Source organism: Aulonocara stuartgranti (genome assembly GCF_965226115.1).
Source record: "Aulonocara stuartgranti genome assembly, chromosome: 14".
In the NCBI taxonomy this organism is placed as follows: Eukaryota; Metazoa; Chordata; class Actinopteri; order Cichliformes; family Cichlidae; genus Aulonocara; species Aulonocara stuartgranti.
In genome coordinates, this window is record NC_138950.1 from 33973074 (window position 1) to 33994611 (window position 21538).

Consider the following 21538-nt stretch of genomic DNA (forward strand, 5'->3'; position numbering starts at 1 on the left):
ACTTAATAAAAATATTGTTATTGCTATTTACAAAAAAAAGTGTGTTCTTTTTTAATCGCATGGTGATGCAATGTTCTCCAAGGATTTCATACAGTGTTTAAAGGTTATTATTAGATAATGAACTATTACTTTACATCCTCTGTCAGCATCATTTAGTCCTGGATGCTCACTTTGGACACACAACATAAACCCTGTTGCAATTAGCTCCCTGACGTGATGACATAATAATTATGAAGTCATTAGCAGGGCAGAGGACGCTCGTTGGAGACAAACTGCACAGAATCGAGCTGGTTCCAGTGGTCCTGCAGTAGTATGCATTTCATTTTTCCATGACATCACAGGCCCCCAGGGAGCCAGCTAATGCATTTGGTGGTTCAGGAAAGAGTGGAGAGGATGGAGTTCACACTCAGTGTTACGTCCCCACATGAAAACTAGGCAAAGAGGGTGGGGGACAGTAATAGTTGGATCCAGGTTGAAATGAAAAGAACGCCAGGCAGAGGTATTTAACACAAAATATATCTTTATTATAATCAGTTAACTCAATATTCATATAAACAGCACCAACAAAAAGAGACAGCAATGCTGCTTTAATGATAAATCAGACAGGCCAACCCAAAGAGACGGCGACCACGTCAACAAAGAAAACTATAAGGCTTCAACAGAAAAAGACAGCAACGCTGCTATTAGCAATAACTAGGCAGGCCAAACAAAATAATGGAGGCCACCGACACTTAAGGAAGACTACTGCTCAGTTAAGAGCTACTCACAAAGAGCCACACACGGTGGGGCTGGTCACACACAGCAGGCCTTTTCCACACCTAGACCAGTCTCACACACTGCCCAGCACAGAGGAAAACCACCAGAAGCCTCTCCCACACCCACACTGCTCTCCTCCAGCTTATAGATATCACCTCTGAGGGTAATTGGTGGTAAACGAGGGCAGATGAGCAGCAGGTGTGTCCTAAGGGAGAAGGCAGGGGCAGGGAGAGGAGGAGGCGGAGAAAAAAACCACACCCACAAGGGCAGTTTCAGGAGGCCCAGCTAGGGCCGTAACACTCAGACAAATGTAAATCACCATTAAGTTATGGGTCGCTGAACCCCAGTGATAATGAACTTAAAGACAAAAAAAGAATCATTTTAAATTTCACAGACTTCATTCACAGCATAAAGTATGCAGATTGGCAAGCAGTGGAAATTATAACCTGACTTTAGGATAAAGTGAGCAGGATCGGGGCTGTGACGGATGGTTAACAAACTTAACTGACCATCTGACCACGTATATTTCAGCAACAGGGAAATGGTCTGTTGTCATTGTTTATGCACGATGACACCCTACACTTCATTTTTGGCTACATGTTATCTGACCATTTCTCCAACACTTCTCACAGAAGTCAGACTGCCTCCAGCATGAATATTCTGCAACATTAAATACTGTTTGACATCAACTGTATATAATAACATTGTGGCCAGCATATAAATATAAACAAAGATAATAAAAAGATAAACAGCCAGGCAAAATAAACTTTACACGTCAGGTTGAGACTTCTTCCCTGTCTCTGTCAGTCCTTGCATCCTTAAATGTCTCCAGTTGTCCCAAGTTCTCTCTGACTGTCTCCTTGGTGCATTTAAACCCCTGTTCCTCCCTGTCCTCGTCGTCTGTTGTCTTCGTCTCTGTTATCAGTCATTATAATTTTACCATCTCTGTGCAAGACTGCAAATTTCTTTATTAAATCATAAGATTCTTAAATTCATCAAGTCTCTCTGTGCCTGGATCCTCGTCACAAAACATAACATCACTGTTTTTGTCACTGTACATTTTAACACAATTTAATCCCCAAATTTTGAAAAGTCTGTAACAAAACCATCAAATCTGATAAAGCTTATTTAAATGCTGCAAAACAAGAATGGATTAGAATAAAAGAAATACATATCCTAACCTTAATTACTGCGGGAGAATAATGAATGATGCTCATGGTGAGTAAAAAGTAAACTGAGTGCATTTTTTGGACAGAGATTCAATTTTAATGTATAATATAATACAGTTACATAAAAAATACTCCCAAAACAGAATAACTTATTACAAATAAATTATTACAAAATATTAATAAAAAAATATAAAAATGGAGGCAACTTTGCCTGTGGTAGAATGTATACAATGTATGAAAAAATCTTTACTGCAGACACTAATTTGACTAATTTAATAATACTAATTTTGTGTTGTAAGATTTATGAGTTTCATGTTTGGTACTTGGGAGAGCTTGACATTTTCTCAGGTGGTACACACTGTAAAAAGTTTGAGAAACACTGATAAGGTAAGTGTATGTGTGATTTTGGAAAACATTTACCGGTAAAGCTGCAGTACAGAATCTTTGAAACGAGCTAGCTTAAAACATTTTTAGAATATAAACAGAGCATCTGCTTCTCTTTACAGCTCCTCACTCCACCAGGGCTGTTTGGCACTTTCTGATGCGGCAGTCATACAGACAACTGGACGGTCCAAAAGTTGGCCTACCCATTACTGGCTGAGGTTTTAGTAAAGTTGTGGCTGAACCACATAAAAATATATCATGAATTTTAATCTCCCCAATCAATGATAATGTTATGTCTTTTCCAAATATTTATTTATAAGTGACTTATGTATGTATGTATGTATGTATATATATGTATATATTGTACTATTCTTAGTTAGCGTATTGTCTGTCTTGTCTTAATGTTGGTTTAAAATGGAGCACTGTAACAAAAAATAATTTCCCCCAGGGATCAATAAAGTATTCTGATTCTGATTCTGATTCTGATGTTGGAATGTTGTTAGAGGGTCAAAAATGTTTCAAACCAGTTTGTTTTGCAGATTCTGTATAGCAGCTTTAATATAGGGAGAACACAACTTCCTGATTGTGTGAGTAAAATCAGGTTTTTTCTCTTCATCAGTTTTACAGTTTCTGTTTTGCCTGTTAGTATTCCCTGTCTGTTTTCATACCTGGTTCTTCCTGACCTCGTACTTTCTCCTCTTTCCTCTCTCCCTCTTTGGACTGACAATCATACACAACTAGATTGTATTCAATTAGATGAAAATTTACATTAATATGAAAAAAATACTATTAAGATCACTAATGAAAAGTCCTCTCTCAGTGTACTTTCAACCAAAAGGCAAATAACCAAACCACATGAACATCTAATAAAAGATAAATATTGAAACACTGATCCAACATTATTCTTGATTGACAGATCATTTGATCTTACACTTTTACCTGAATGTGGCTCCTTTTTTTGAAAAAAAAACTTCCTTACATCCATTATGTGCGCGTGTTGTATTATGTTCTGGTGTGGATGTATGGACTGTAATTGTGTGTAAAAGGGAGACCAAGTGTGTGCATCTATACAGACAGATGTTAAACTGTCCAATGAGATTTTGCAGGGGTGTGATTTAGTTAGAAAAGTTTGGTGTGTGTATGTGTGCGTGCGTGTTATGCCTATCCTATATGTGACCTACAGGAAATGCTGCATATTTGGTAACCCTATACATGCCCAGCACACCTACACATGAGGTGGACGTCACGCTGAGAGCAATGATGCTGAAAGACTTTTGATAAAGGACAGCAGTAGGACAGAATCACACACACACACACACACACACACACACACACACACACACACACACACACACACACAACAGGAGTTATAAGGTGGTAACAACAGCAGGCTACGGACAATTTAAAGTTTTAGATTTTAAATAGGCTGTATACATTTCAAAGGGAGCAACAGGACGGTCAAATGTCGCTGATTTTACTACAGAGCAGGACGGATTGTAGGGTAGCAAACATTGTTGGAAAACACGTTTTCAACACAGCAGGTTACCTGGTGTAATGTTGAAGCACCCCCAAAAATGGGCTAAAATAGCCCCTGAGGCACTTCCACATCAGCTTTTCACACTCGAAAGAGAGGTCCATCTTTTATATACAGTTTATGGTCTTAATGCCACTCTGTGATTAGCTGTTTGTGGTTCTGCCATTAACAATGCCTGACTGATCAAAAGTTGTTTCAGTACAACATTTTAAAAACTTCACAGACAGAAACGAACAGAGTCAATCAGTTTTCTTGTAGGGGATTAAAAGCAGTATAAATATACTAATAAAATGTGAGTATATATCACTAAGTTGGTTGAGAAGTGAGCTTAGCAACACAACAGTTGACAGGTGTAGTGATTACTCGAGAAGAATGCAGATGTTAATAACCTGCAGATGTTTGTGACAGTTCCATGGCCAAATGTTCCCGGACCAAAGACCGTCAGATCAGTAAGCATTCAGATTACATTCAAATGAGAAGCATGTATTATTTCATTAACCCTACTCCTACTAGGCTCCTACTGTCTGCAGCTACCGTCTTGTTGAAATATATCTCTTTCATCCCATTCTGACTTCAGAATAGCAAGAAGAAGGATCATTTTCACTCATATTTACACTCTTATTTCCAGTGGAATATTTGTTTGCTCCTCACCTTGGAGGCGTTTTTTTCTCTGATCATCTTTTTTTGTCTGGGTTAAAAAGCAGAGCACGAGGTTCTCTCCAAGACAAAAAGAAAAGCTCGGTGTGAGTCAGGCACATCATTTATCAGATGGCAGTGTAATGTATCCATTGCATTCCTCTGAAGAGGCAAAACACATCTTTCTGACCTAGAAAGATAATTCAGTATGACAGGAGATCAGCTCTCAGCCTCACATTCCTTTTAATGATGCAAATGTTTCTCAGTACTAGTGCACAGTATTAATATGTCATATAATACTAACCTACGAAGATGAGCAAAGTCCCTTGTTTTTTTTATCCTTGTACCTGCACTACAGAGTATTTTAGATTAGCTTTACATCTGTTTTTCAAAACAGAAAAATACAGTTGACACCAGGGCCGAGGAAAAAAATGACACACTCAAAAAATAAAAAAGACTTCTTCATGGTACAAATCTCATCTTGTCAAGGCTGTGAAACAGAGTGGAACCACATCTGATCTTCCCAGCTCAGGCAGCCATGAACAGATCAGACCTCTGCCATAGAGTGAGAAATCTGATTATGAGACTTGGGCTTGAATGGCTCCAGCTCAGGCTGTGAGCTCAACATATCCAGTAGTATCTGGGTCAAGACTTAAAGAAAATTCAAATACAGAAAGTTTGAATTCTGAAAACTGTGACAATATAAATCCAGAATATTAATAGAAGACCTGCTGTAGAGCTGTACTTGAATTTAATTTATCTTCGACATTAAATATTTCAATTAACCTAAAATTCAGAAACCCATACAGAACCCTCCAGCTTGTAGAGCTGATCAGCAATGTCATGAATTTAGGTACCGTAATTGTATTTTGTATAATTTTTATAATTTAAAATCAGTAATGCCAAAAGTCCCTGATAAATGAAGCCAACGCACTTGTTATTTAAACCTGCATTTTTGTACTTACCACCAGGGGTGACTCTCCAGGTTGGAAAATAATCTGTAATATATATCAGAAATTATCTATCCCCCCAGTAAGCATTTTCATTATATCAGGCTCTACTTTTCCAAATAAGGGTCAAACTATTCCTAAATACGTGGCTACATTGTGTTTCCAGGCTGTTACCATATAAGTGGTTACCATATAACAGGTTTCTTCCTGTTAAAAGGGAGTTTTTCCTTCCCACTGTTGCCAAAGTGCTTGCTCATGGGGAGGGGGAATCATCTGGGTTGGGTTTTTCTTTGTATATATTATTGTAGGGTCTACATTACAATATAAAGTCCCTTGAGGCGATTGTTGGTGTGATTTGGCGCTGTATAAAAACATTGATTTGAAAATTGAAGTGTGCAGTGCTCTCAGTTTCCTGGTCAGATTGAACTCTCACATCCAGTTAAAAGCAAAACAAACAGGAAGTTAATGACATCACCTTTAGTGTCATGGTGTAACTTATTAGAATCCAAATCAGAAAAATCTTTATTGTTCATCACAGAGCAGTGGAAATTTGTCTAAAACGTTTCACGTTTCACGTTTTTTCACGTTTAAGCTTGGTCAGCTGTTGTTAGAATTGATTTAATATTAATTTCTAGTATCAGCTGATGTTCACTGGAGCCACAGCTGTAAAAGCTGCTGGTCATGATATCGGTTTGGATATGTGGTGAGAGGGAAACATGAAGATGAAACCAGGAGATGTCCTTACTGAATCATCAGAGCTGAACAGGTGATGAACAGTGCACATCACTGTCACAACAGCGTTTGTTTTCATCCAAAGGCTTTATGGCTTTCCCTATAATACCTGGTGGGCCGGTCTCTAGTCAAAGTCATTTGGCTCTACATATCTGTGTGAGCAGATTTTCTCTCACACGAAGAGTGTCCTCAGGCAGCCGTCTGAATGCTGGACACTCGGAGACCTGTGTCTCTGAGTGGGAGAGGATAGATCACATTAACATGAGTATCACTGTATTAACAAACATGCCATATTGGCCCAGTTTATTTTTCATATCATTGTTGTGAGAAGACCATAAATAGCATTTTTGCATTTTCTGTTGTATTTCATTTGCTGTTCTTGTTATGGATAAAAAGTGTCTTTTTTTGTTTCAAAATAGCTGATAACAATTCACTGATAGCTGCCAACATATGTGAACAAATATAATTCTATAAAGTTGTTCTATATAGTGCGTAACTGTTAATATAGAGCGTTATTACATTTATTGCTAATACAATCATATTGACTGCTGAGGAAATTTGAGATGGCACTCATCATCAGAAAGGTTGCCTACCCCTGGTGTAAACTGTGATGTTTGCACAGCCCAGTAATCGTTACGTTGCATTGCAACAAAAATCTGCCCTAATTCTGCTGAATGTTTGGTCTTTTCCTGTTAGGATTGGGACAAGCTGTGGTGGAGCTGTTTTTCTTGTCTTTGTGCTTTCCGGTGGAGATGTGGGCGGACTCCTGCCTAACCACCAATCACATTTCCTCAGGCTGGCTGTTACACACCTGCAGTCTGTTATCATTATCAAAACTGTGTACTTAAGGGTCAGTATTGTGCCAGAAAGAGATTTCTGTTCTCTTTTTTTTTCTTTGTCTTTTACGTGTAATATCTTTGTTTATTTTGGTAAATGTACCTATTCTGCAAGTGTCATTATGACTCAGTGTTATTGTAGCTACATTATATTCAATCCAGTCCTTTGAGACTTTATAGCTGGATAAATAAAGGTTATATAAAAGTCATTTTGCCACAAACTGATTGCAGCTTCTGCCTTGTGACAGGAATGTTGTTTGTGGCTCAAAAATACTTTTTATGATTCATGAGAGACATATTTGACATACGTATCACAGACTATAGGCCAACAAGTTATCTGCAGCAGTTTAAATATGACCAATCATTCTTTGGCAAATACTGGAAATCATTTTTTGGCTCTGGCTGTGGCGATGTCTTGTTTTTGTAAATACTCTGTCCTCTGCTTTGGCATTTGCCTGGTTTAGTTGTTTCCCCCATCAAGACAAAGTGGATATCAGTACTTACCTGCCAACCCACTCTCCACCGCTCACCACATGACTCACAGAAGTCAGACTGCCTGCCTCAGCCTTTAACTGTCACCTCTTAAGTAAGAATGCTCTTCAGTCACACTCTGAGCCTGCCAGTCACTGCTAATCATCATTAATTTACTTCACTTAATGTACAGAATTCACCTGCATGCATGCTATCCCCCCCCCCCAACCTTTTGCATGAGTCGAGGAGCGTGTCAGGTTTCATTTCACTGTGTGTTATACTTGTATAACTATGCATGTGACAAATAAAGAACCTTGAACCTAAAACTCTCTCTCCTCTTCCAGATTCCAGCAGTCCGCCGCCCTTTGCTATTAAACGTCTTCACTGTACATATACCAGCTCCATTTGTTTAAATAAACCATTTAAGCTTAACGTCAGTTGTTTGGGTCTGCTTTCTGGGTCCAGCCATTACCAGCCTGTGACATCTGCAGTAATCTCTCTCTGTGTATAGAAATCTTTGCTCCTGCAGCGATATACCACGGACCAGCCTGACTGCACATTTGTGCCTCCAAACCACCTGCACTGTGTGCGTGCCAAGTTACAGAAAGTGCGAGCACAAGTCACACTGGAAAGACACCAACACACACGCCATGATTGTAGCAAGTGTCAGATCAATTTCTTCTTTTAGTGCGTGTGCTCATTCTCGAGAAAGCCAAGCTTAAACTGTGTGTGTCTGTTTTTTCAAACCCACCAGGTAGGAACACAAAGTGAGTGTGCTTGAAGGCATTAGTACCAAAGTCTGATGGCTGGAAAGCATGTAGTTCCATGGAACAATTAATTCATCAGTGAAATATGAAATATTTCAGTCTGGACCAATAGAGGGCCAGACAGTCCCATCCTTGCCTGTTGCTTTTTGTTAGGCGTGATATTTGAATGTAATTGATGATTTTAAACATGTTTCCAGCCGAATTTGAAAAATTTCTACAGTTTAAGATTTAATTTACAGCAGCTGCTATTTCTAGCCTTTTACCTCATTAACACCAGTTGACCATTTTTATCCCATCATCAATGTTGCAGCTAAGATACACCATCTGTTAGAGGTCAGCAGAGACTCTATGTTCTGGCTCCAGAGACCATAATGTGCCACAAGAGACTAAAACTATTCCCAGTGGAGACAGTGGACCGCTGTGGGGGTGGAGCAGGACAGATGAACCCCTCTACCGCTGAGTGTGAGATGCTGAAAGACACACGACTGAGTTTCTACATTTTTCAATGTTTGTCCATTTTGTGTGTTTTGTGCATTTTTAGCTCATATAATTAAGATGTTTGAAAAGCTCTGAAAAGCCTCTTTAAAAGAAAAATAGAGGATTTATTAATGCATAATATTTTATACAAGGACGGATACAAGTGTTTCACCTGAGAGCACAAATTGGGACTGTCATGTTGATGTATGCTGCTTGTATTAACTGGATTGTTTCAGGTTTATAGGTTGTACATGATTGTGTCCCTGCTCCGACTGAGGCTGGTGTTAGCCCGAAGGGCAAAATGACATGCTGCTGAATGTCATTTTTCACATCCTCGGATGAAAAATGCACAAACAAACATACCATAAAACATATTAATGTGACGCTCTTGAATGTCATTGTTGATGTGTGGCACTGTTTGGAGGGCGACTGTATCATCAGAAGGCAAATGTCATTACAATTAAAGCTTTTAGAGGGGGAATGGAAAAGGTCAACAGGGCCTGCATTTACACTGGCTCTTCTGGAGGGAAAAAGGTAAAAAACAACAACCTTTAACTTTTGTTCTGAAATGTGTTCTCTGGGGAAAACACTCTCCGTTACACATCTTAAAATATCTTTTATTCCATTAGCAGTTTAGAAGGATTTCAATGGCCAATTTGTTCATGCGTTATTGATAAAGTGCTTGCATCACGTGTGGGGTCAGTCCATCACTTTGCTATTTCTGACTACATGCCAGAAGCATCTCCAAGAGGTCCTCTTTACTTATCTCTGCCCTGTGTGTGTGTGTGTGTGTGTGTGTGTGTGTGTGTGTGTGTGTGTGTGTGTGTGTGTGTGTGTGCGTGCGTGCGTGCGTGCGTGCGTGCGTGCGTGCATGCGTGTGTGTGTGTGTGTGTGAATAAGAAAGGGTCTCTACTCCTTATCAGTTTGTCCGTTATATTCTTGGCCCCAGTGGTGAAACAAAATGCCATTTATGGCCACAGGAGAGATACAGTACAGTAAAGTCCACAGTGTGCTCCACTGACCCACAATGCACTAGTGCTTTATAAAAGCCCACAGCAAGGACCTCTGGCTGGAGAGTAGCTTTGGTTGCCCACTGCTTCTGCTGTATTTTGTCAGTAGAGCCTTGTATTTGAAACACAATCTTGTTTTCTGAAGCCTGGTTGCTCGAAGAGTCAGACTGTGTTTTGGCACTGTGCGTGTCCCTCAATATGGCATCGCTGACATCTTCAAGCCGCAGAGCTTCCTCATCGTACCGCTCGTCAGCACGCTACAGCACGTCTAGCTCTTACTGCACAGAGGGGTCTCTGGGTGGATCATCTGATTCACTGGAAACAATTCTTGAGCCTTTTCTCGACTACGCCGATCATTCCAGTCTGTTTGGAGAGGAAGGCCCTGGAGGACCAAACTGTCTGGCCCCATTCAGAAGGCACAGCAGACCCTTCTATGGGCATAATGGTAAGGAACTCTTGTGTCAGTATAGGTTAATATATGCTACATCTGCATTTTTCTGGGTTTCTTCACACAGGGCTTTTCTTTTCTAAATTTAAAATTAAAACACTTTTTTCAACATCTTCTTACCTAATATTCGAATAAGGAAGCTATAAACACTTAGTTAGCCAAAAATACTGCACAAAAGATAATACTTTTTCTTAAACATAGTATAACTGTATTGAACATGCCCAGAAATGAACAACTGAGCTTATAAACTCATCAGAAAAGTGTTCATAGCGGTCAAGTCAAAAAGCTATTTTTCCACAGACTTCTAGGACTGGAGGTGTTTTTGCGACCACAGCTTTTGCCATCTGGTGGCCTTTCGCAGAGAATGCAGGTTTAAGGCACTTCTGCACTTGCTTGGTTTTTCTGACCCAGAAGCTACATCCATGATTTATATGTCTATGTTTGCATCCCTGTGCAGTTACAACAGTGAGGAACAACTCTATAGCTCAGAGCACTGGAAGTCATTAATTACCTCAGGAGTTAGTCATGCCAACCTATAGCTAGCTAAACCTTTACAATGTTTTTGGCCACAAAATACTGCAAAAAGAAAATGTTCCTGTGTAATTTTGTGCATTTTTGAACATGAAATATTGCAAATTTTGCTATTCAGTCAATACCAAGGGCCAGTAGTGCTGATACCAGTAGGTTACCGATACTTTTAACCTATAAGATCAGGGGAAAGCTAAGTGCTATGATTTATCAGATTAATCGTCGTTAAATTGCAAATTCTGAACACTTCTAATTACCACATTGTGATTTTTACTTTCCACAGTAATTAGCTAATACAACAAAACACATCTTTCAGCTTTTCATGTATTTTGAAGCTGTTTGTTTGGAGAGCTAGAATGTAAATGTGCTTGTCTCTAATGCACTTTGGGTCAGCTTCTGTTGTTAGAGGATAGAAATAAAGTATGGATCCTATCACACCAGTATCGATATGATGCCAATGTTTGTATCGATACTATCAATATTTGGATTGATCTACAACTGGCGCACATAAAGACACAGAAATGCATAACTTACACATTTGTGCTTCTGTTTTTAGTTTCATAAAGACATAAAAACATGTATTTTTATTTTTTGTGATCCTTCAGCAAGAACAAAAATCACAAGCCTGAAGATCTGCTATGGTTTGAGTCACTGTTCAGTGAAGGGGCTTAGCAAAGGGTCAGCAGCCAATAAAAAATTATTGATCAAAAGGTCCTAGGGTTTGTGTATTCTTTGATCTGATCGATGTGATTTAATTTGCTGTTATTATGTGTGACAAAAGTGCACAAAAAAGGTCATCTTAGCTCCACATTAGCTGTTTTCGAGCAGCTGCTCACGAGTACCGTGATGGTAAGTCGTAGCTCTTTTCTTTATTTTGCACATAAGCAGGAAAAGAGGTCTTAGTAATCCATGTTACTGTTCTAGGTTAAATGAATAAAAAAGACCTGAAAAACAGCAACCAGCCTTAGCTGTGAGAGTGCACATGGCTCCAGACATCGTCTGCCAGACAACATAAAGAAGTAACTCTGAGTGGTCAATAAGGCTGGAAAAAAGCTGTATAAATGCAGTGCATTTAATAGCAAGGTGAAAATTATTACAGCAAAGGTGGAGTGCAGATATAGACTTATCATGACGTGTTAAATGAGTTACGCTGCACAGGGCACAGAGCTGTAACGACCAGAAATAATAAAAGGTTTATGATCCCACAGGCAGATTAAAGCAAAATCAATAACCGGACTAAAAATTTTATTTCACTGAATAGGAATATTTTCAGTTTCTCATGAGCTACCTGAGAACTGATGGAGACTGAAGGTGGAAATAAAATGAAAGCAATTCTTGCCCTGTTGTGTCTCTTCTTTACCAAAACATTGTTTATTTCTGACTAGCAGTAAAACACACTGACGGCCCAGACTGACCCTTCAGTCTGTCCCTGTCGGACGTCCACGGGCCTCTAAGTGCACAGGTTGTGGTTTAAAATCTGGAAACAACCCAAACAACTGAGACTCAGGACTCGTTCAGTGTCAAACTAATAGATGAGGCACATTGAAATGCACAGTAGTAAATTAACTACTAATTTGTGTTTACTGTGCATTTTTGTTTTAAAAATACAAGATTGAATTAAATGACTTCATTTAACATTTTTTCTAATTTCATAATGACAGTGCCTCTCAAGGAAGCTTAACAGTTACTCTCAGTCTCATGTTAGAAACGAACTAGTGCCATAAGTAATTCCGAATAATCCAGTCTGTGGACTTTGTAAATAAACACAGTGCACTGACTCAATAACATCTTATTAAATTAGGCTGAAAACATAGACTGTATACGGAAAATGGAGGCACCATTGGTTGTTAACTCTGCACTTTGAAGGCCCTGGTTCAGCTTCATGATAATCACCATCTTGTTTTTCAGGAGCCAAGAGTTCTTCTATTTAGAGGAGAGATGGAAGTGCTATGTTATGCATTAGCTAGCTTGCTAGCTTTGCACCTTGCTTACAGAACTATGTTAAGAATAGACATATTATTTGTATGCCTTTTTTATCCATCCATCCATCCATTCGCTTATCCTTTTCAGGGTCGCGGGTAGTATTGGTCAAGTTACTTGAAAAAAATAATCAGTAATAATTACCGATTACGTCCCCAAAAAAGTAATCCTGTTACTTTACTGATTACTTATTTACAAAAGTAATTAATTACTTAGTTACTTAGTTACTTTTTAAAAACACGATTTACAACCTGAATAGGTGATAAAGCGATAGAGCTTTCAGCCCAATTCTACTTTTTCTGCATAATCCATCATACAAAATGTAATCAAATCAAAAGTCTCTTTTTAAAACTTGCTTTATTAGTTTTAATCTTTTAACTTTATGCATCAAGCAAAAATTTAATTATATGCAACATTCTCTGACTGGAAGAAATTTGTTTAATATTTAAACCTATTTTTTGCACATTCCAGCACATAAAATATTTTTTTTTGTGTTTACACTCAGTCTTTCAAATAGATGCAAGTAAAACACAGCAGAAAATAAATAACATCAAAGACTAGCGGTCCTGTTGCTCTATTTTCACCTGTAAAGTAGGAGTAGCGTAGGCAGAGGTTTGCCCTGGTGCAGGTGTGCCGCGGCGGTCAGTTGAAGAATCCGCGAGTTTCTCAGCGCACTCGGTGCTTGCGTGGAAGTTTACGGGTTTTTTCCTTGTAAAGAGAAGTTTTCTTCCCACGCACAACGGACGCTAATGTTTTTGTCACTTTTTATGGAATTAAACTCAAAATAAGGTCAGTACTTCCACACTTTAAACGCTGCACGCTCATACTCTCTCCTGCATTCGATATATGATCCACTGTTGATCTGCACACAGCTGTTGTCACGAACGTCGCGCTCGCTTACGTCACTGTCATGAGACATTCTGGCAAAAAAAAAAATCACGGTTTTAGTAACGCAGCGTTCCTACGGGAAAGTAACGGTAATCTAATTACCGTTTTTGCAATAGTAATCCCTTACTTTACTCGTTACCTGAAAAAAGTAATCAGATTACAGTAACGCGTTAACGCGTTACTGCCCATCTCTGGTCGCGGGGGGCGCTGGAGCCTATCCCAGTTTTCATAGGGCGAAAGGCGGGATACACCCTGAACAGGTTGCCAGTCTGTCGCAGGGCCAACACACAGGGATAGACAACCATTCGCGCTCACATTCAATCCCGCATTCACACCTATGGGCAATTTGGATTAACCAATTAACCTATCCCCACTAACTGCATGTCTTTGGGAGGAAGCCGGAGTACCCGGAGGGAACCCACACAAACACGGGGAGAGCATGCAAACTCCACACAGAAAGACCCCGGCCTGATGGTGGAATTGAACTCAGGACCTTTTTTGCTGTGCAGCAACAGTGCTAACCACCGTGCTGCCTTTTTTATATTCAATATTATTGAAATATGCTACTGAAGACACAAACACAGAAAACAAAGTCAAGATGTCAATTTCAGTGACACTACTTAGTAATGAAAACTTTGAAGGGTTAACAAAGTCCTAAAAAAGTTAAAAAGAAGAAAAAAAGAAGAAAGAAGAAAAAAAAGATTCAAAACAGTTAAAAAATGTTCATGAAGGTTCAAACTATCCATGAGGGCCAAGATTGTTTTAAAAATTCTATAAATCCACTTTTAATACTATTGTGCTATCTCTTTGTGGGTGTCCATTGCAATTGACCCACTTTGGGACTCAGCCTCAAGAGGCTATTAGAGGCCTACTGGTGGTGGTCAGAGGGCCCGGTGGCGCCAGTGTCCAACAGCCTCGCCTCTGTCAGTGCGCCCCAGGGCGGCTGTGGCTATACTGTAGCTTGCCATCACCAGTGTGTGAATGTGTGCGTGAATGGGTGGATGATTGTGTATTGTGTAAAGCGCTTTGGGGTCCTTAGGGACTAGTAAGGCGCTATACAAATACAGACCATAACTGCAATCTGGAGCTGACTTTATTTTTTAGACACAACACAATATTTTCAGCAAAAACAAATGTCTTACAAATATAAATGTTTCATAACGTTAACATGTTGATGGACTTTTCTACATTTTGTCTGTGATACATTTCCGTGAGCATTAACTATATTGCTTTATACGGTTGTAATGTTTGTGCATTTATTCTGCAGCTCCTGTGGGGGGCGCTGCAACAGTTGGACAGACCAGCACAGGTGGTGTAGTGAGGTGTCTGGGAGACAGCTACTACATGTCAGCTGATGTCAGCCAGTTTGAGCCACATGACGTAGTGGTGCTGGCCTACAACCAACACGTGGTCATCCACGCCCAGAAGGTGTGTAGGTGTATGTGCGTTTTGGGATTTCTGAATGAGTGAGGGGGAATTAGCAGGGTATTTGTGAACTCTTGTAGCATGCAAATGTGCATGAGCGCACTCGTGGGCCTGCTGGGATGCATCACTCATGTCTGGGTAAAGCTGTTATTGTTACAAAATCACTGCAAACAAATCAGCTGCTGCCATGAATTATCATTAATCATGTCCAATGTTTTGTTTGTTGATCACAAAGTATGACATCTGCCATTTGAATCACTGATTAATATTTTGAATTTTTTAACTATTATGAATGCTTTCTAATTTCCATGAGTGACTCCAATAATTTGGGATTATCGTGAGTTTCTGAAAACAAATACAATAACATATTCTTCCATTCTGACTTAGTCAGAAAGCCCTCATCATAATTTACAAATGTCAATGTCAGGAGTCAGACAGGGTGAAGAGATCATATGACTTTCAACCATAAGACAAGAATAAGTTCTGCTGGGACCATTTTTCTTGCACTTTACCTTTAATGACACTGTTCGGTTAGATTTATGCATTAAGTCAGACTTTATATTATGCAGATAGGTTTAGGTACTAATTGGTTATGATTAGGGACAAAAAATAAATAAATCATACACACTTCCTTATACAGAAACATTTTCTTAACATTTCCTTGCCAGACGTATAACAGCTCGATGATTACCATGAGAATAATGAACCAGCATAGCACTTTAACCAGGGGACTCCAGGCATCTATTTCAGCTGTTGATACTTCAACTGAACTCAGAGAACCTGGTCTCAGGAAGAAATTCTAAACTTTGTGTTGTTGCTTCCATTGAACAAGTATAGGTGAATTAATGGTGAAAGGCAGCTGTTTGGTCTTGAGGATTTGACAGGGATTATTCCTTCTAGTGGAAGTATTCCCTGTAGTTATGTTTCCATGGCTGTATAAGGTGGAACATGTAGCACACTCTCAAAAAAGATGAGCTGATGATAGTCAAACATGGCAGGGATGACAGGGATAGTTAAGTAAATAGAGTGGTCGCCCAATAATCGGATGATCAGGGGATTGAATCCACCGAACGGCTACTACACTCAACAAAAATATAAACGCAACACCTTTGTTACTGCTCCCATTCCCCATGGGATGGACGTAGAGACCTAAAATTCATTCCAGATACACAATATAACCATCCCTCCCAAACAGTGGTCACAAATCAGTCCAAATGTGTGGTAGTGGGCACATCTGCTATATTGAGATAATCCATCCCACCTCACAGGTGTGCCACATCAGGATGCTGATCTGACATCATGAGTAGTGCACAGGTGTACCTCAGACTGCCCACAACAAAAGGCCACTCTGGAATGTGCAGTTTTTTGCGCTATTGGGGGTCTGGGGACCCAGAACCGGTCAGTATCTGGTGTGACCACCATTTGCCTCATGCAGTGCAACACATCGTCGCATGGAGTCTATCAGATTGTCAATTGTGGCCTGTGGAATGTTGGTCCACTCCACTTCAATGGCTGTGCGAGGTTGTTGGATATTCGTGGGAACTGGTACACGCTGTCGTATACGCCGGTCAAGCACATCCCGAACATGCTCAATGGGTGACATGTCCGGTGAGTATGCTGGCCATGCAAGAACTGGGACATTCTCAGCTGCCATCTGCCCTGAACAATGTGAACCATGATTCATCCGTGAAGCGCACACCTCTCCAACGTGCCAGACGCCATCGAATGTGAGCATTTGCCCACACAAGTCTGTTACGGCGACGAGCTGGAGTCAGGTCAAGACCCCGATGAGGACGACGGGCATGCAGTTGAGCGTCCCTGAGACGGTTTCTGACAGTTTGTGCAGAAATTGTTTGGTTGTGCAAACCAATTGTTCCAGCAGCTGTCTGGGTGGCTGGTCTCAGACGATCTTGGAGGTGAACCTGCTGGATGTGGAGGTCCTGGGCTGGTGTGGTTACACGAGGTCTGCGGTTGTGAGGCCGGTTGGATGTGCTGCCATATTCTCTGAAACGCCTGTGGAGACGGCTTATGGTTGAGAAATGAACATTCAATGCACGGGCGACAGATCTGGTTGACATTCCTGCTGTCAGCATGCCAATTGCACGCTCCCTCATTGCTTGTGGCATCTGTGGCATTTTGCTGTGAGACAAAACTGCACATTCCAGGGTGGCCTTTTGTTGTGGGCAGTCTGAGGTACACCTGTGCACTACTCATGATGTCAGATCAGCATCCTGATGTGGCACACCTGTGAGGTGGGATGGATTATCTCAATATAGCAGATGTGCCCACTACCACACATTTGGACTGATTTGTGACCACTGTTTGGGAGGGATGGTTATATTGTGTATCTGGAATGAATTTTAGGTCTCTACGTCCATCCCATGGGGAATGGGAGCAGTAACAAAGGTGTTGCGTTTATATTTTTGTTGAGTGTATGAGGTTCCCCTGAGCAAGGTATCATCTCATTTATAAAAGTATTATGGTTAAAGGCACAATAGAAAAAAAATCACATATGTAACACGTAAAAGATGTTAATCTTGATTTGGTGCTCTCTTGGTGGTATAGGCTGTAAAAGTGGGGAGTTAATACTTTGTTGTCTGACTGTGGGAGTGCAGAGATGCACCTAGACCAACAAAGCTTGGCCGTTCCATCTGTGTCTCACCATCAGTGCTACATTAAATCACACGAGGGATCATAAGCAGACATAAAATAATTTCTTAAGCCAGAAAAAAGATTGTGAAAAAACAGAATTTATCATAATAAAACATGTTTATGAGAAGACAGCATCTTCTCGTAAATCAAAAATGACTGACCGTTGTATAGTAAAATTATCTGGGCCGCTGTCATATCCATCACATCGGACTCGGATGTGGTCTGTTGAGCTGCAGACAAGCTGGAGCTTGGTGCCTTTGCGGCTTTCTCGCTCTCCGCCTCCCCTCACAGTTTGATGTTAATCATTTTTAAAAGGTGAGAGAGCAGAAGGAGAAGTGGGAAGAGCCTTCGCTGCAGTCCAGGAAAATCATTTTAACAGGGTTAAGAAGGCAAATTGGCAAAAATCCACAAGCGTTCAACCTGCCTCGAAGCCCTATAACAGTGAAAAAGCATCTTCAGAGAGCAGCAGTCAGTGCTCATTTTCCTCTGCCTCTGTTTCCCCCCGCTTGTTCTTCACCAGCTGAGCAGTGCAGCACTCCTTGCCTCCATCTCTTTCACTGCTTCTCACCTTCTTTTTGCACCCCAGCACCTTCCCTGGCCTTGTTGCTCTTCTCACTTTTCTGTGCCCTTTCTTCCTTTTCATTCCCAGCTGGTCAATCCCTTGTTTGACTTTTCATCTCCATCCTTCAGGTTTTGGATGATGGCAGCATCAGTGACACGTTCACCCATAAGTCCCTGTTCCCTGAGGATATGGACCCCCTGTCAGTCAGTGGGACCCTTAACCCTGACGGTACCCTGGTGGTGAGTGTTCGCCGGAAATCAGCACTCACTGGGAAGGAGCACCTGGGTATCCCAGTCTACAACACTGGGGCTGACCTCTGACCTGTGCGCACATAGTGTGTCTCGTGGTTTCTCCCATAGTTTTAAATGATCTTTTATAACTTTATAGTGTTGTTTATAGCTTATGCAAATTGTGTGGCCATGTGCACTGAATATTTATATAAATGAGTAACTAATTAATCATTATTTATAGTATAAGCACAACGTGGCACCACCACTTCCTCTTTTCGCTTGCAATCACATCATTTGCTTCCAGTAAATCTCTCGCTGTCTCAACCCCTCTACCAGGATGATCAAGCAAAACACTCCACAATGCATTAACAATCCCACAAATGTATCAGGCAGATTATTAAGTTCATGTTAACATCATGTTTTCTTACATTACTTTCCAAACAAAAGTCTCCAAATCCTTCAGGAACGTTCAGGTGCTGCAGGAACTAAAAGCCCAGGGAAGCCCATTGTTATCAGGCGTGTGGTAATTAGTCAAATAAAGCAACTCTTGTTTTCCCAGTGTTGTTTTTAATCACAAAAACCAGAAAAAAAAACAAAGCAAAACTGGATGATATAAAATGTAAAGCTCATCTTTGTGTTGTTTTGCTGAAGCGCAGTGAATAGACACGCTGCTAATAGCAGCGGAGGATGATGGGACAGTACTTTCAGAGCTGCACCATCATCTGGCTCACATGTGTCTGACAGAGCACTCAGCTCCTCTCTTTGATCAGTCCAGCTGTGCACCTTTTGTATTTTTACACTTCAACTCAGTTTCATAGGCATCACTGAGGCGTGTACTGATCTCATAATGCTTCCAAAACACATGTGACCTCCAGCTCAATGCTGAGGCCCTCTGTATCCTGTCAAAACGAAGACGGGGGACTGTGCTGCTATTCTGCTAAACCTGCTGGTTTTACTCTGCAGATTTATTTCTCCTGAACAATTTTTTGCAGTAAAAGATGATAGATTTATTGAATTATTATTTGCTGATGTAAAGTTTCAAACTGGTTTGAAGGTGTTTGTTCTAAAAATGTTGTAAACTGTTCAAAACCTTCATGGTTGACTTCAGGAATCCTTGTTTTTAGACGATTCAACTAATCTGTGTTTCCATGTTAATTGAGTAAATTAAACGTATTCTGTTTAACTAAAGCAGATCTTTGTTGTCCAATTTGTATCAAAATCGGGTCTTTTCTTAGACGTGGAATAAATATGTGTTTGTGCAAAAATGTCTAATGGTTGTTGGTTTGTCTGTCACTGATCAGAGAACAAACAGATGGTGCAGAGTGGTGCTCACTGCGTCTCCCTTCTTGACTGTAAGCAGCGTCAGCTCTCAGAACAACCTCACAGTCTCGCTCAGATTCTCTACCTGCAATCTGCACACACACGTCTTAGAAAACTTTGAGGTTACATAGATCCCCGACCCACAAACCTAACCATCACCAGCAGGTCTACTTTAATAGTTGGTCTGTTGTAGAATCTGTTTTGAAGTCAAACAAAGGGCAGGAGAACAAAACACTTAATTTACATTGAATTTTAAAAACAACATATGAACTTGTTCGTGCTCATTTAAGCTTGGTTTTCACGTCTACCACTTACTGAGTGGAATATGTGGAACTGAGAGGAACTAGAGGTAAAACATGCTTGCCAACACTCGTTACATTCACTTTTAGTACAGTGGAAGCAGTAAATGCTTCCACTGTGCTTTGGATGATATTGATAGTGATGATCCACAAAAAACATAGCATGGATGACTGCATGTCATACCATCAATGATATCAGTCAGTTTTAAAAAGTTTGGAAGTTCCCACACTGTAAAAACTTACAAGAAGACTTTTTTTGAACATCTGCCTTGTCAGCATGAATGTATGGCACTTTGCCCAAGTGCTTTTTACCCCATTCGCTGGTGTTTCATCATGAAAGGAAACATTGGGTAGTTTACTTTATTCTTTCAACTCTGTCTCTCTGTTACAGCTGCAGTCAATGCATTTCAGATTATTTGGGGTTAAAAAAAATGCATGAAATGATCTCCATAAACATGCACGCATGTAAACAAGCCCAAGTCTCCCTGGAGAAGTTCTGAGTGTCAGACTTTAAACTCAGTGAGGAACAGAGCTGCAGCCTACCTAACCGATGAACTCGTTTAGCTCATTAAGCTTTTAGCACAGAACTCCCCACCCATTACAGTCCAGATGCTCCCCTCTCTTTCACACCAAAACAACACAATGAAGAAACGATGTGTGTGTGTGTGTGTGTGTGTGTGTGTGTGTGTGTGTGTGTGTGTGTGTGTTTGCAAATTGTGAATGTGAAAGCAGCAGAAGGAGAGGGCAGGAAAGCACAAAAGTGTGTACTGTCTGTTCATTATGGTGCCAACTGTTGCAACAAAGACTCCCGCTGGAAGAGCAGAGTCAGAAGGCTGTTAGTTCAGTTTAGAGCTGCGGTGCTGGAACAGACTCACTTGACCCACTTTAATGTCATTGGATATGTCGTGTTTACAGTTCTACAGCAGCGGTGTTGAGAAGGAAGAACAGATCATTGGCATTTCTTTTGAGGGAGCCTTTTCACGTCCCTTATCTAAAACAGTGGAAATGGAAATGCAGCGTAGTTAAAATGCTGCAACGGACAGATCTGCTCTTATAAATGTCTACCAGGCACACAATCCTTCTTAATCTTTGTGCCCATCTCGTGTCCATCCGTGAGTGAATGCAGCAATGGTCAAAGAACACAGACTGTATATAAAAGATGGACATCACCACCTGAAACTTTGTTCTGTGCATTAAGTCCCTTCCATTGGTGGACGACCTCTCTCTCTCCTTTTTTGGTTACTAAACTTCAAAGACAGGAAGTCTCGGAGCCATAATCACAGACTGTATATAAAAGATGGACAGTCACAGCGCCACTGTGGTTACTGCAAAGCCTCATTTTGGGAGTTTTGATCTGAGCATTCTACACTGACATCTCAGCTCTTTGAAACCAGTTGCCCTTAAAGCAAAACCTGATTTAATGGCCTTCTTAACACTAATGATCATAATTTATGAATCAAAATTCTTTGTTCAATAATAGAGAA

The 21538-nt window shown here is 40.5% G+C and overlaps 1 protein-coding gene across 1 annotated transcript; it reads left to right on the forward strand.

Moving 5' to 3' along the window:
- Positions 1 to 9920: 9920 nt before the first annotated feature.
- hspb12 (heat shock protein, alpha-crystallin-related, b12) lies at positions 9921 to 18615 on the forward strand (the record flags this gene model as incomplete). The annotated part of the gene is made up of 3 exons (XM_082502283.1): positions 9921 to 10167; positions 14834 to 14994; positions 18334 to 18615. 3 exons carry the CDS (start codon positions 9921 to 9923, stop codon positions 18523 to 18525), a joined length of 600 nt encoding a protein of 199 aa, XP_082358409.1. The 3' UTR covers positions 18526 to 18615.
- Positions 18616 to 21538: the final 2923 nt, after the last annotated feature.